The following is a 16,234-nucleotide window of genomic DNA, read 5'->3' as shown; positions in this document are numbered from 1 at the left end:
TTGACAGAAGAATTTATTCCTTGCGTCTCCTGAGAGGACAGGGAGCACCGTGCCAGGCAGGGCCACACAGGGAAGCACCAGGTTTGGTCAGGAAGGAGGAGCAGGAGTGAGGGAAAGCCAAGCCAGAGCCTGTGTCCCTGTGGCCCTGTGGCCACGGGCAGGGCAGGGCGGGGCGGGGCAGAGCAGGGTGATGAGCTCAGGACTGGCCAATGTGAATGCTTCTGGTGGACTTCAGGCTATAGAAGTGATCTCAAGTTGCCTGGTACCTCGCCTTGGCATGATTTAGAGGAGGGGATATTGGCTTGGTGTGTGAGAGTCAGGTAAGGAGATGCTCCAGGCTGAGCCCTTTGCTGTCTCTAACAATTGGCTAGCACTGGGAGGAACAGTCTCTCTGCAGCCAGCAAGCTTTTTTTCTTTATTGAAGTGTAGTTGATTTACAATGTTGTGTTAGTTTTTGGTGTATAGCAAAGTGATCCATATATGTGTGTGTGTATATATATATATATATATATATATATTCTTTTCCATTATGGTTTATTGCAGGATATTGAATAGAGTTCCCTGTGCTCTACAGCAGGACCTTGTTGTTTATGCATTCTAGATATAATAGTTTGCACCTGCTAACCCCAAACCGTCAGCAAGCTTTTTAAGGTGTCAAAACATCAGAAAATACAAACATGATTAACACAGGCTGGGAAGAGGGCACCAGGATTCAGACTGCAGGACCCAGGACACCATGACCCACAGCCCCACTGAATGCAGGAAAGGATCCTGGGATGAACGAGGGCATTGGTGAGTCAGTCCATGGATTTTCAGAGGGAACCTGGACGCTCTAGGCAGGCCCCACTCTCCACTCTCCCCACCCCCATCCCCCCGCCGGTCCACCAGCTTTGCCAGGGTCACTGCCACACTCGGGGTCTGGATTTGGGGCTGTGCATGATGTTAAACCCAGCACAGGGCAGGATGTGGCCCAGGTGACAGTCATCTACAGGACAGAGGAAAAAATGTCCCTCCCAGCCTCAGGTCATGTGGCCCTAAATGGTCTGCAGACTGAATTTTTAGTTTGTCAGGTGACATGCATTGAGGCTCCACTGTTGAGCCGGGTGACACAGATGAGAACTGCTCCCCACTTCTTCCCCTAAAATTGTCCCTTTCAGTTCCATGCCTAGAAGCCCTGTGCCTGAGCAAGGGGCAGCAGGGCAGGGCCAAGCAGGCTGACTCTGGTAGCTGGGCCCACGTCCCAGGGGTGGCATGTTGGACGGCCCTGCCGGGACCAGGCAGAACAATGGCAAGGGGGGAGAGCAGGGGAGGAGGAAGGTGGGCAGGGCTGGGCAGGCACCTCGGCCCCTGCCGGTGCCCACTGGTTCCCCTCTCAGGACCGCCCCGCAGAGCCCTCTCCTCCCAAGGCCCAGCTGCCCGGACACTCAGCACATCCCTCCTCGCCCTGCAGCTGGTCCCGCTCTGCCGCCAGCCCCACCTCAAATCCCAGGCAGCAGCCCTCGCCATGCTGGGCCCCCAGCCCATAGGTGGTGATGGTGGCACCATGGGAAAGACATGCCACTATTCTGTCCCAGCAGATATGGGAGGGCAGTGGGGGAAAAGGAGGGGAGAGACCTGCAGTGAGCACACTCAACCGTCCAATCAGGGGTCTGCGGAAGTGCCTGGAGGCATGTGGGTTGTTAAGTGCCCAGGCGGGGAGGGCTGGGGTGGCCCTGGCAACGCGTGGTGGGGACAGGATGCAAAGGCAGTGTGTACGGGACGGTCCAGCTCAGTGAGAGCCATCCCACCCAAGCAGCCTCCCCACCTACATACAAAATCAGAAAGAAGGAAGAAAGGAACGGAGGGAGGGAGGGAGGGTGGAAGGACAAACACAGGCGACACTAGCCTGTCACCTGGGGCACGCAGAAGGCCAGCTGCCCGTCTGATCGTTAGTAGTGTTGCTGCTGCCACTAAAGAGTGCAGACTCCCCCACCCCTACCCCAGGAGACTTAAAAATCATCTCACCCAAAGTCTTCTTCATGGCTGAGAAGACTGAGGCCCCACCTGAGAGGAGGACAATCTCCCCAGGCACATGGCCGGGGGGTTTCTGGACTCTCTGACCAGGATGCCACATCAGCTCCCGTGACCACCTGCCCAGGTCCCAGAGTGACCCTTGGGCCCTGGGCAGCGGAGGAACAGCAGAATAAGATGGTCCCCAGCAGGGCCAAAGCGTATGTCACTGGAAGGTGCCGTGAAATGACCCAGACTCAGAAGCGGGGAAATGAAACAGGTCCTGTCTGGGCTGCGGTGTGATCCAGGGGCTGAGAGACCCTGTCCCCAGTTAAGGGCTGACTTCTGTGGTCTGGTGAAGGCCATGGAGAGGGTGGCCTGGTAGCCTTCTGTGAACATCTAGGATCTCCTGCAGCACCTGGCCCTAACAGGCCAAGACAGGTCCAGGACCAATCAAAGTATTTTCCTCAGAAAACCATTTCAGGCTGCACCAAATATGGTAACTGTATTCGTTTCCTAGGGCTGCCATTACAAATGATCACAAACGGAATGGCTTAAAACAGAAATGTCTTCTCTCACAGTTCTGGAGGCTAGAAATCCAAGTTCCAGATGCTGGTAGGGCCATGCTCTTGAAGGCTCTAGGGAAGAATCCTCCTTTACCTCTTCCCAGATTCCTGTGGTTGCCAGCAATCCTTGGCGTTCCTTAGCTTCCAACAGCATCACTCTAACCTCTGCCTCTGTCCTCACGCGGCATTCTCCCTGTGTGTGTGTGTGTGTGTCCCCAAACGTCCTTCTTACTATAAGGCCATTAGTCATTGGATTAGGGTCCAACTTTCTCCAGCACGACCTCATCTGAACTTGATTACATCTGCAAAGACCCTGCTCGCATCACAGGTACTGGGGTAAAGACTTGAACATATCTTTTGGGGGGACGCATTTCAACCCGGTTCAGAGATCAGTTCCCCGTATCTCTACTCCTGATACTCAAAGTGTAATCCTCGGAGCATCAGCCTCACCTGGGAGCTTGTGAGAGACACAAAACCTAGGGCCCTGCCCCCGACCTAGGAATCAGAATCGGCAGTCCATATGCTCTTTCAACTTTGCGAAGCCTTGGGCCACCACCTGATTCTTTGGGGGCCGGGAATTCCTGGAGGGGACTGAGAAGATTCGAGAGGGGAAACTCCCAGAAAAGAATTGCCAGTTTGCCTTCTTCCCGTCTTTGCTCCTCCCCTCCGCTCCCCATAGGAACTACGAGATAAGTCAGGGATTCAAGCCTGGGAAAGAGAGGGTTGTTCACACACACACCCAAGGGAGGGGCCTTCAGGGAACCATAGAACTTGGTCTGTATCCTCTTGGTCAGTCCCCCTCTGGGGGACACAGAGGCCAGTATCTGACTCATACATCAAATATCTAACTTTGAGAACAGCCAAGATGCCTGCCCTGCAACAATGCAAAGAGGAAAAATCATCTCCTACAACAGAGACAAGAGAAGATGAGGTCCTTACTAAAGGATGAGATCAGCGTACAAAGGCCCTTCCAAGTCGAGCACCTGGCCACAGGGCTGACCTCAGCGGACGGGTCGAACCACGGGCGGGCAGGCTGCCGAAATACTGAGCAGCAGGCCGAGGGAACACCTCCAAAGGGCGTCAACCCTGGACATGCCCTGCAGCACCGGCCAAACAAGCAGCCCCTTCCGCCCTCTGGCCGCGCTGAGAACGCGGCGCCCCAGGCCCCGCCCCTGCACCGCGCCCCAAGCCCCGCCCCAGGCCCCTGCCGTCACTTCCGCTTTGGGGAAGCGGAGGGCTCGGCGCTTGCCGCGTGGGTGTTTTTCGCCTGCGAGCTGGTGACATGGCGGCCTTCACTGGTCCGGCCAAGCCGCTCCTGTCCCTGAACCCGCAGGAGGATACCAAGTTTAAGAAGGAGGTGGCACAGGTTCGCCGGCGCGCAAGCAAGGTGAGCGGCCAGCGCGGCCCGGGCCGCGAGGGGAGGCGAGGGACGGGGTCTGATGGTCCTGCCCGGCGCGCCTCGGCCTCCCCACGCCTGTGCTTCGTCTGGGGTCACCCCGGGGGGCCCGGACCTCATGAGGTAGGAGGCCGAGGTTTCCCCCGGAGGACCGAGAAAAGACGCGGTTGGGCCGTGGGCCTTAGGGTCCTCCGGGGGGTAAGGGGTGGGTATGGGGGAGGGGTGCACGAGGAGAGGAGAGGAGAGGAGAGCCAGCCGCTGGGTCGGCCCTCGTCCCGCTCGCGGATCAGCCTCACCCCGGAGCCGTCCTGCTTCCGCTTTGCCCCCGAACTGGGGAGGTTCGTTTGCCCGGTTAGTGGTTTTGGAATTCTTAAAAGACAGTATTTGCCAAGCTCCGTTTGCTGCCTAGGAGTTGGCACTCCGGGCTGGGAGTGGGAGGCTGAGAAGACCGCCTACTGCTTGATGGTTGTCCTCTTGGGGAGATAGACATTACACAGACAATTTTTTTTTAACCTTTATTTTTATTGAGGTATAGTTGATTTACAGTGTTGTGTTAATTTCTGCTGTACAGCGAAGTGATTCAGTTATATGTATATGTGTATGTGTGTATATACATATATATATATATTCTTTTCCATATTTTTTCCACTATGGTTTATCACAGGATATTGAATGCAGTTCCCTGTGCTATACAGGAGGACCTTATTGTTTATCCATTCTGTATATATAGTTTGCATCTGCTAACCCCACCCTCCCAATGCATCCCTCCCCCACCCTTGGCAACCGTTAGTCTGTTCTCTGTGTCTAAACAGCTAATTCTTTAGTGTGTTATGGTAAGTGGAAATACAGAGTAGGTTCTTGACCTCTTGTCTTAGACTGAGAGCAAGGAGTTTCACAAGTTTTGTTGCATTGTGACTTCTTATTACAAAGAAAATATTTGCCTGGTCTTTGTGTCTTCAGCAACAGGAGAAACAAAAACTTACTCCTGGAGTGATCTATGTGGGCCACTTACCTCCGTCGCTTTATGAAACCCAGATCCGAGCATATTTCTCCCAGTTTGGCACTGTTACAAGATTCAGACTGTCCAGGAGTACCAAGGTAGGATTTTTGTATTGAATTAGATTGTTTTATTTTCCAAAAGTGTATCATCCTTGACAATTTATGGAGCATGTTTGCATGTTATCACTTATTACTCTTCATTCCAGAAAGGGGTTGGATAAGGTCTAGAACCTGAAGCAGCCATGAGAGCAAAAGCAATATTCCTGTAAATGTTTGCTTTGCTTTTTAAGAAAAAAAAGGTAATTGCTTCAAGTTCTCAAACTAAATTGACAATCCCAGTAAATGAGTCTTGTTTGTCTTGTGACTGCTAAGCCAGGGGTATGTGAACTTCAGTTTGAGGAGCAGGTTCATACATCGTGTATCAGCCTCTGATATGTAGCATCACTGTGACAGCAAAGGTTTGTATGGTGGGTAGTTGGGTAAGGACACTGGAGCCAGACTACCTAGGTATGAGGCCTGTCTCTACATGTTAGTGGTTGTGTAACTAGGGACAAATTCTATAACCTCTCCATGCTTCTGTCTTCTGATTTTCATATTTGTAAGATACGACCTCCTAGGAGTTATCTAATCGAAGATAAATATGGTAATAAGTGTAAGATTCTTAGAACGCCTGACACACAAAGTACTATATAAACGTTATCGTTGCATCATACCTACGTCCTAATAAAGAAAGGTTTATGTGGTTTGTTTCATTAATAGAGGAGTGGCCCACTTTATTTTCTTCCCACACATACACTTCATTGGTTGTAACCATAGAGTTCTTGTTATTGGAATCTCTTTTTTTCTCAGTACGGTTTTTCCACATTTTCCCACTTGAGTTACAGCAAATCAGAGTTAACTATTTGTTGTCACTGCTCTGTTCCTTTGCTTGAGTATACTACAGTTTATTTATCCACTCTCCTGTTGAAACCTAGGTTTTTTCCAGTCTTGTAGGTAAAGCTGCTAGGAACATTCTTGGTGCAGGTGTAGGCAACTTTCTCTAGAAGGTATTTTTCAGACCTTCAATCCACAATAAGAAATCCACAAGGCAACACACATGTACATAAACATAAATGAAAAACAAGTCCCAGGAGATGATACTTAACCTTTCTATTCAATTTTGTAACAATACTTTTCTGACCTACGAAATTCATTTTGTTGCCCTCTAAAAGGTCAGACTCTGAGTTTGAAAAATAGAGCTTTACAGCCTATCCTCAGGATGACTGAGTGCAGAATGAGTTTCTCCATATTGAGTATAGCTGTTCCCCAGCTTTGTATTCTGAAAATGTTCGGGTCTACAGGGAAGTAGAAAGAATGGTGTAATGAACGTCCCTCCCCTGGATTCACCCGTTATTAATATCCTGACACATTAGCTTCAACTCTTCCCGTATCTATAAAAAGGTACACACCTCTTTGTTTTGTTGAACCTTTTGAAGCAAGTGGCAGTTGTAATGCTTTAATACTAAATGCATAATCATCATTTTAAGAATGAGGACATTCTGCCATGTAATCCCAGTGTAAAAATCTCATTTACTGTCCATTTGTCACATACCCCCGTGGTCCCTGCCCACCCTGGGATCCAGTTAGGGTTCGTGCATTGCACGTGCTTGTTTAGCTGTTCATCCTGTCTCGAACGGTCTCTTTACTCCTGTTTTGCTTGTTTGGTTTTTCTTGACATAGGCTTTTTTGGAGAGTTTAGGCCAGTTGTCTTGGAAAGCGTGCTCCTTGCTGAGATGCACTGGAATGCATCATTTCCAGCTTTGTTGCATAGTAATAAAGCTACCGCCTCCCCACACACCCTGGTTTTGACTATTTGCTTGGTATTGCCAGCATTCTGGGATTACTAGGTCGAGGTGTTGGCTTTTAAGTTTTTGGTTTTTTGGACACCTGACATGTATTTTCACATCAGGTTTCAAAAGATTTATTAGTTCACAGTGTGGTACATTGAGCTAGATTTCACAGTGTTTTACACTCCACCATCCTTCCCCTCCTGAGTTGGGATTGTAGAAGGACTGTCAGATTTTTAAAGTTTTACCAGAATCGTCCTGTTGCAGATAACTGAACTGAGACTCTGGGTTGTAGCCGTGTCTGAGTTGTTAGTCGCTGGCGCAGGTGGTGCTGGGAGTGAGCCTCCTGGCCTCCAACTCTGTTGAGCCACACACCCTTTAAATGGTTCCTCATTTCCAGGATCACATGACCAGTTCTGAGCCATATCTGAGAATATGTTGTTTAATGCAAGATTGTAAAGTATTTCTAGTCGTTGTCACTAAGAACTGGATCGGTAGTGGGGAAAAGTTCTTTTTCTACTGCCCTCCTAAGGTCCCTGGCTGGCACCCTGTAAATTGGACTGCAAAAAGGGATTAACAAGACCAAAACAAACACCTAAAATGTATGCTTACACATGGGACTGCTCGGAGAGGAATAACTCAAAGGGTTGGTTAGAACTTGGGCCTATACAGCATCTTGGCAAAGGAGCAAAACATTTTTGGAGGAGCGACAAGACGAAGGAAAAGTGCTTTGAGTTTGTAGGGCTGCAAATTGTGGGAAGGCAAATATACGGGAGACTAATGATGGATGAGGTCTACTTCGTAAAGTTTTTTGTGTAGAGTCCTCTAACTTCTGTCTTTCTGGTAGAGGGAGGAAGACACCTTTGTAAATTCATGTCCTGTTTTTAGGTAAATAAGGGGAGGACAGAGTTTTTCTTGTATCTATTTCTCAATTCCTTCATCTCAAAATAATCCTATGCCAAAGGAGCGGATGTTGGGCAGGCATTCCCTGCCACCCTGCAGTAACATGTTTTGAGTACTTGACAGACATCTTGTGGAGCGCTTGCGGATTATTTCATATTTTCCTAGCAACCCTGTGAGAGTGGTTATAGAAGGAAAAACTGAGGCTTGAACATTCCTTACCCGATTAAGTGTCAGAGCCAGGGTCCAAACCTGGGCATTCGGACTCTAGAACTCTTGTTACCGAGCTCAGTGAGAAAAATCCACTGTATGTTGCAGTGTGGAGGCCAAGAACTCCGGATGTCCATGTCAGAGGATGTCCTTTGCCCCCAGCCGTGGAGAAGCCCAGTCACTAGTAAACATGACAGTGAATCAGTATTTTATTGATTAACTTTAGAGACACTGAGGAGTTCATTTCTTTTCAGTTTTTCCATATAAAATGGGAATTATATCACCTGCATTCTTTGTGAAGTATTATACCATCTCCTGGGTAGTATTAATAAATACATGGATGACGTGACCACCACCCATGAGATCAATAACGAGTAAAGGGCTGGGGGGCCTCCCACATTTCCTTTATGCTGGGCTGTTGCTATTGGATGAATTCCAACTACAGTAATGTATTCATCATACGTAATCAAAGTCCCAGGAATGCCTCAAAATCAGTGGCAAGTTCAGACCATTCTGAACTTTTCTTTCCCCATAGCAGTCCCCGGACTATGTGATTTGAAGTTGGAATCAAAGGTGTCTTGATGTTATTCAGTGAGGGGCTAATGTACATTATTTAAACTAATGACATTTTAGGAGTTTGATGGCACATCAGAATTTAATTGTTCTGCTTTCTGTGGTGGGTTTTCCATTGCAGACTGGAAATAGCAAAGGCTATGGCTTTGTGGAGTTTGAATCTGAAGATGTTGCCAAAATAGCTGCTGAAACGATGAACAACTACCTTTTTGGCGAAAGACTCTTGAAGTGTGAGTACCCGTCTTACCTGTGGGGCTGCGGGGACGCCTCCCGCTGACGGGAGGGAAGGACGGGTTGCTTAGCTGCTTGGATTTCCCCCCCCCCCACCGGGGTGATTCTCTTAAGCAGTGGTGCAAGGGTTTAAGTGCATTTTCCAGACAGGGTCTAATGGGAACTTCTAAATCTTCCAGAGTGAGAGCTGCTTTAGGCTGAGATGGGGTTGGTTAGGTTCCTTGAGTAAATAGGAAGAGCTTCCTAGCGGGATGTGGAAGGGCTCCCTGAGAAGGAGTCACTGAAGTTGAAACCTGAGAATTACATAACAGTGAGCCAGGTGAAGGGGTGGGAGTGAGGATTTGCTGAGGGGACAGCAGCTGCAGAGCCAAACTGACTCACCATATTCACCTGCAAGGAGAATCACAAGAGGTGCAGGAGGAGAATGAGAGGAAGGGAGGTCAGGTTACTGGAGGCCTTGTAAAGCGGGAGACCAGAGTGTACCCCGAGGACAGCAGGACCCACTGATGGTTCTAGACCGGACGACCTTTAGTGTGAGGAGTCACGTTTCAGTCGGCCCGCATGGCAGTGGCTGCAGCACCTCCACGAGAGAAGCCATCGGGAGTGGCGGGATGGCCGCTGATTAGAAGTTCACCCTGCAGGTGTAGGGCCGCCAGTGACTAGCCTCCCAGAGCAGCGCCCTCCAGAGGCGGGGCCGAGCTTCCGGCCACCCTGTGCTCGGGCTGGAGGGCGCCCATCCCAGTGCCCAAGTAGCACCCCTCTACTTCGGCTCCTGTTGCTAAGAGAGTCCCAGTAACTCCTGAGGTCCTGCGTTCGTTCACACATTAAAAACGCGGCTCTTGGGCTTCCCTGGTGGCGCAGTGGTTGAGAGTCCACCTGCTGATGCAGGGGACACGGGTTCGTGACCCGGTCCGGGAAGATCCCACATGCCGCGGAGCGGCTGGGCCCGTGAGCCATGGCCGCTGAGCCTGCGCCTCCGGAGCCTGTGCTCCGCAACAGGAGAGGCCACAACAGTGAGAGGCCCGCGTACCGCAAAAAAACACAAAAAAACAAAAACGCGGCTCTTGCCAGGATGAAATGGGCTGAGTGGGTAACCACGTGTATCAGATCAGTGCTGTGCTGTATCTGACTTTTGAAAGATGACACAAAGGGCTCTGAACTCGAATATGAGTGAGATTAGCCACGTCATCACCAGTTGTTTGTTTCTTTTTTAATTTTTTGGCTGCACCACTCAGCATGTGGATCTTGGTTCCCTGACCAGGGATCAAACCTGCGCCCCGTGCAGTGGAAGCGTGGAGTCTTAACCGCTGGACTGCCAGGGAATTCCCCAACGCCCCCCCCCCTTTGTTTTTCTTTTAATGGAAGCATTTTATCTTGGAGGTGATCCCAGGAAAATACCTGTAAGGAGTGGCGACATGGGGCAGGGGGAGGAAGTCGATAATAAGTTAGTGAAAAGGGTATGTTAGCAAGCAGGTTACCACTTAGGCAGCTGGGCTCCGTCCTGCTGGTAACACTGGGAGACAGAATTATCCCACCTGACAAGGGAACTGGGATGTTTGTGTACCAACTCCCCATTCATCACTGGTGGAGGGTGGATTCCAGGGGTTTTGGCTTGCCTTGCATGTGGGCCCAGTGTGCGTCCGTGAGCAGAGAGATGCAGATAAGCAGTGAGCTGCCTTAGTCCTGGGCGGGTGCCCAGAGGATCAGTGCTTCTGCTACCGTGGGTCACACAGTCTAAAAGTAGGGATCCTTTTAGCTTCAGGAACCCTGAGACTTGATACCATCCACACTCTCCTCTGTGCTACTTGTCTTTGTTCACTCACGAACCTCTAGTCCTGGAATTGCTCTTGGCACACACACAGTGAGTGTTTGATAAATAGTTGTGGGCTGTATGACTTTCCCTTGGGCACCTGCTTTATCTTTCAGGCTTCTCCACTAAATGGGGGACGTGTCATTTTGATTGTGCAGTGAGGAATGACACGGGAAATTCTACAGTTAATGTGAAAATCCTTTCCCTCCCACATGGTTGAAAACCTTTTTTTTTATTATTATAGGTCATTTTATACCACCTGAAAAAGTACATGAAAAACTTTTTAGGGAGTGGCATATGCCATTTAAAAGGCCATCATATCCAGCAGTGAAACGGTATAATCAGAATCGGACACTTCTTCAAAAGCTACGGATGGAAGAGCGATTTAAAAAGAAGGAAAAGTCACTCAGGAAGAGATTGGCTAAGAAGGGAATTGATTATGACTTCCCTTCACTGGTAGGTATTGCTTTGTATAAAGTATCTAACCCAGTACTTTGATCCCATGCTAGGTTTTGACTAAATTTTGTCATAGCGATCGTATTATCTCCATTATACAGAAAAGGAAACTCCTGAAAGGGATTAGCTGATTTGCAACATTTACCTGATTTAGTAATTTTAGATTATTGAAGTTAAACCCTATTTGACCCAACACCATAATGCTTGTAGATTGCTAGTAAAGGTGTCATTGCCAGAATTAAATGTTTGGTTTATTATGTGTTATCAGTAAATATCAAGACTGTAAATTGACCATCCTTTTTATGCCATTCTAGTTAAAATTTTGTTTCATGGTCTTCTAAGTTGGAAATACTCCCAAAGTGTATGTCAGAATTAACCAGTCAGCATGAATTCTGTGGATTAAATGAGTGGGAGTTGAAATACAGGAAGGCTCCTTACATGCATGGGTTAACAGATTTTCATCCAGTTCTTCATTGCTTGCTGAACAAGGAGACCTTGCTGAATCTCTCCTCCCTCTTTCATAGTAAGGAGAGTTCTACATCTATAATTAAAAAACAAGAATGCAGGTCATTAGGGTATGGATAGCATAGGTAAAGATCTTATTTTTTTTCTTGACTATATCTTGAGATTGTTTTGGCTCTTCCATAGACCCTGTCGGCTTATTTCCAAAAAGTTAATTAGTTGGTAAGAGATGGTATCTATTACCAAGTTTATTAGGTCTTTTAACCTTATCCAGAAACTGGAAGACCAAGTTGCTATCCTTGGGCCCAGTTCCTGGCTGTTTATTTTTTCCTTTCTGTTGTTGTTGCTTTTTTTTTCCCTTTTTTCTTTTCTTTCTCATTGAAGTATAGTTGATTTACAATATTATATTAGTTTCAGGTGTAAAACAGCGATTTAATATTTTTATCGGTTATACTCCATTTAAAGTATAAAACATCGGCTGTATTTTCCTGTGCTGTAATATATCCTTGTGGCTTTTTAATTTTATTTTATTAATTTATGTATTTGTTTTTATTTTTGGCTGCGTTGGGTCTTTGTGGCTGCACGCAGGCTTTGTCTAGTTGCAGTGAGTGGGCTTCTCATTGCGGTGGCTTCTCTTGTTGCGGAGCACGGGCTCCAGGCGTGCAGGCTTCAGTAGTTGTGGCTCACGGTCTCAGTAGTTGCGGCTCATGGGCTCTAGAGCACAGGCTCAGTAGTTGTGGCACATGGGCTTAGTTGCTCCGCGGCATGTGGGATCTTCCCGGACCAGGCCTCAAATCTGTTTCCCCTGCATTGGCAGGTGGATTCTTAACCACTGGGCCACCAGGGAAGTCCCATTTTATACATAGTAGTTTGTATCTCTTAATCCCCTACCCCTATCTTGCCCCTCCCACCTTCCCTCTCCCCACTGGTAACCACTAGTTTGTTTTCTATATCTGTCTGTTTCTGTTTTGTTATATCTGTTTATTTGTTTTATTTTTTAGATTCCACATATAAGTGAAAACATACAGTATTTGTCTTTCTCTGTCTTGTTTCACTTAGCACAATGCCCTCCATTCCATCAAATGGCAAAATTTCGTTCTTTTTTATGGCTGAGTAGTATTCCATTGTATATATGTACCACATCTTCTTTATCCATTCATCTGTCGATGGACACTTAAGTTGCTTCCATATTTTGGCTGTAATAAATAGTGCTGCAGTGAACATTGGGGTGCATGTATCTTTTCGAATTAGTGTTTTCATTTTCTTTGAATGTATGCACAAGAGTAGGGTTTTTGGATCATACGGTAATTCTATTTTTAGTTTTTTAAGGAACCTCCATACTGTTCTCCATAGTGGCTGCACCAATTTACATTCCCACCGACAGTGTACAAGGATTCCCCTTTCTCCACATCCTCTCCAGCATTTGTTATTTGTGGTCTTCTTTTTTTTTTCTGTTCACGCTGTGCAGCATATGGGATCTGAGTTCCCCGACCAGGGATTGAACCCATGACCCCTGCATTGGGAGCGCAGATTCTTAACCACTGGACAGCCAGGGAAGTCCCTGTTTGTGGTCTTTTTTATGATGGCCATTCTGACCGGTGTGAGGTGATACCTCACTGTGCCTGGTGGTTAATTCTTTGCCCAAATCCCAAACACAGCCTGTATTGATACATGTTAAAACAACACTATGTCACAGTTTGGGCCTTGGTACTCTTGTGATCCATTCAGGAGCTGGAGAACTGCTTTTCCTGTGCCCCGTCTGTTACCTTGTAGGAAGCAGATTGCTGCGTTCACTGTCCTGGACTTAAGCAGGACAGACCTCCTCTAGGGCCTGCCTTTTCACATTCGTCCTGGCTCCCCACTTCCTGACGCAGGATTCTCTGGCCAGCTCCAGGTTCTAGGCCTTCACTTCAGCCTCTGCAACTTCTGCCTGCTCCTCAGTTAGGCCCCTTTTGTAGTTTTGCCCTTTGCTTAAGATCATTCACTGTATTTGTGGATTTTGCTTTTTAAATTGAAATGCTCCGGGGACTTCCATGATGGTCCAGTGGTAAAGAATCTGCTTTCAATGCAGAGGACTCCGGTTTGATCCCTGGTCGAGGAACTAAGATCCCACATGCTGCGGGGCAACTAATCCTGCACGCCTCAATTAGAGAGCCCGTGTTCTGTAAGCTACAGAGCCCACGCGCTCTGGAGCCTGCATGCCACAACTAGAGAGAGAGAACCTGCACACCACGACTAGAGAGAAGCCTGCACGCCTCAGTGAAAGATCCCGCATGCCGCGATAAAGATCCTGCATGCTGCAGCTAAGACCCAATGCAACCATAAATAAATAAAAACAAATAAATAAATAAAATATTTTTTAAAATAAAAAAAATAAAGTCTGCCCTGATCCACATATAAATTGGTACCCCCATATAAACAAACAAATAAATAAATTGAAATGCTCTGTCACATAGAATTTATTCGTAATATGTATAAGGATCTAGTGGTAAGTTTTAAAATGTACATACGTGACACTGCTAGTTTACAACTTCTTTATGTTTACTTATGTTAAGGTCTTACATAAAAACGAGGAAAATGCTTCAAACACTGGTCCTCGAAATTCCAGAAAGCACCAGGTAAAACTTTAATTTATCATATTAACTACTAGATATTAGAGAAAGATAAATGGGGAAATATATTCAAGACTACTATAGCTGATAAATATGCAGATTGATGAAGTCTCTTAAATTTATTTAAGGCTTTACGTAAGAAGAAGAAAAAAGCGGCTTTGGTCACTCCTAACACTCCTGAGAAGACTGTGGATAGCCAGGTAAGATGGTCTTCAGAATTTTGGGAATCAGAAACTACAATTTAAAAGAGGAAAAGCAGTTGCTGCTACTGTCACTTTGCTAAAATTTCATTTAATCTTGGGACTTTTTGGTAAATCCTTACTGATGATTTAGCAGGCATAGTAGAGTCTTCCATCTAATACTCTGTCATGGAACATACCATATATCCATTAATTGTGACTTTTCATAGTAAGTGTAATAAGCACCTAAGCTCTTGATTATGTGCAGCTGTATCACCAAAAGATGGAAACAGGCCTAAAATAATATGCGTAACTTTTAATAAGAGAGGGGAGGTGATGGGGGGGTCATTCCTAACATCTTCCCACATTCATGTATTATAATCTTTAACTTGTTGAACCCAGGACCCCACGCCGGTTTGTACACCAACGTTTTTGGAGAAACGAAAATCTGAAGTGGCTAAAATGAATGACGATGATAAAGATAATGAGATAGTTTTCAAACAGCCCATATCTGGTGTAAAAGAAGAAACAAAAGACACTCAGACGCCTACAAGTTCAAGGAAAAAAAGACGAAAAAAAAGCACCCAGTAATTCTGAATGTATTGTGTATGGTGGTTGTTCTGAAAAAGGTGATTTTATTATGGAGGCTGATTCTTTGTATTTAACTAGATAAGATGGAATGCAATCAGTAACAAGATGGTTGGAGAAAAAACTGTCAATTCAAGTCAACAGGGAGAGCAGTCAGTGATTTTGGCTTCCCCGCCCTCGCAGAAATGCAGGGGTGAGCACCAGCTCACAGCAGCCCGGCTCACGCTGCCTGTGCCCTGTCTCTACGGCTCTCTTCAGCTTTCATAGCTGCCTTTAGTTGCTCTGCCTGGGTAGCTTAAGTACTAGACTGTAGCCTTTGTCGTTACCATCAAATAAAGAAAATAAAATCTTTACTAAGTGACCATGTAAGTGTTTCTCTGCTAGACCCATCAGATGGCTGAAACTGGACATTAAATTGTATGAAGGGTGAGAAGGCAGCGTCACTATTAATAGGGATTCATTTATGTATATGTGATCATTTTTACCAATGTTAAGTTAGTTTGGGGTGGGCTAGCATGGATTAATTAACAACTACATCCTGTATCAGTATCATCAATCTGGAATTAGACTTCAAGATTCAAGCAGTGACCGCCAGGTAAACTTTTTCTATATTTTTTTTGTATGCAAGGGGGACTTGGCTCTCTTGAAGTAAAATTGTTGGTTTTCGCCTTTTCAACTATCTTTTAAGTTTCTGATGCTCTTGAAATATGCTTTTGTATCAGCTAATTCAGGTTCATTAAAAACATTCATTGCCACCAAACATTTTTTTCATCTAATACTTGTTATATACTTTTATAAGATACTGGGCTGGGTGAGTTGGGTTTAAGTATATAGAAAGGGCATGTTCTACCTCTGGGATAGTCCCTGACGCAAAGAGTATGCTCGCCCTGTGTTCACTGAGCTGCGTGAGTATCAGAACTGCCTCCCTCTTTGAACAGTGTCTGAACTTGTCGATCTGGAAGTCCGTCTGGTGTCCCCTTCTGGGAAAGCAGCAGGTAAGCTCATCAGTGCAGCCTGTCGGGTTTTGAATAGTTCCCGGTTCCCGACCTACAACGCGGCCACCCCAGTGCGGCGTGGTACCACCTATCATCACTTGACGCGTGCTGTGCCCTGGAGCTGGGAGACAGTGATTTCATCTTGAGCATATATCGTGGCAATGGATATTTCCTACAAGAAACAGAGTTGAAGTTAAAGAATGTTTTCCTGGGGACTAGGTTAGGATCTTCAGAAGAAGTAGCGTGGGTTTGATTTTCAGATTTTGTGGGGAGAAAATCATGAATCAAGCGGAAACCCCATGGGCCAATAAAATATGAAACTTTGCAGTATGTGGGGTAAATAAGGTGAAGAGGATACAATGCAAAACTACATTCAGAATGACCACAAGTATGTAAAATGGTATTCTTCTTTAAATAGGAAGTTAAACATCAAAATTCTAAT

The 16,234-nt window shown here is 46.6% G+C and overlaps 1 protein-coding gene across 1 annotated transcript; it reads left to right on the top strand.

Annotated features, from left to right (window-relative positions):
* Window positions 1-3,776: 3,776 nt before the first annotated feature.
* NIFK (nucleolar protein interacting with the FHA domain of MKI67) lies at window positions 3,777-15,557 on the top strand. The gene is made up of 7 exons (XM_004329189.4): window positions 3,777-3,942; window positions 4,912-5,049; window positions 8,581-8,689; window positions 10,745-10,956; window positions 13,974-14,036; window positions 14,159-14,230; window positions 14,612-15,557. The coding sequence occupies exons 1-7, from the start codon at window positions 3,838-3,840 to the stop codon at window positions 14,798-14,800; spliced, it is 888 nt and encodes a 295-aa protein (XP_004329237.1). The 5' UTR covers window positions 3,777-3,837; the 3' UTR covers window positions 14,801-15,557.
* The last annotated feature ends 677 nt before the right edge of the window (window positions 15,558-16,234 follow it).

This window comes from Tursiops truncatus, chromosome 7, assembly GCF_011762595.2.
Source record: "Tursiops truncatus isolate mTurTru1 chromosome 7, mTurTru1.mat.Y, whole genome shotgun sequence".
NCBI classification, from domain to species: Eukaryota; Metazoa; Chordata; class Mammalia; order Artiodactyla; family Delphinidae; genus Tursiops; species Tursiops truncatus.
The sequence above is the reverse complement of the archived record's forward strand: the minus strand, read 5'-3'. Positions and strand labels throughout refer to the sequence as shown.

Coding starts and splice junctions, on each gene's coding strand:
- NIFK (XM_004329189.4), top strand. CDS start 3,838: ATGGCGGCCTTCACTGGTCCGGCCAAGCCGCTCCTGTCCCTGAACCCG. Junction 3,943..4,911: donor TTCGCCGGCGCGCAAGCAAG/GTGAGCGGCCAG, acceptor TTGTGTCTTCAG/CAACAGGAGAAACAAAAACT. Junction 14,037..14,158: donor GAAATTCCAGAAAGCACCAG/GTAAAACTTTAA, acceptor AATTTATTTAAG/GCTTTACGTAAGAAGAAGAA.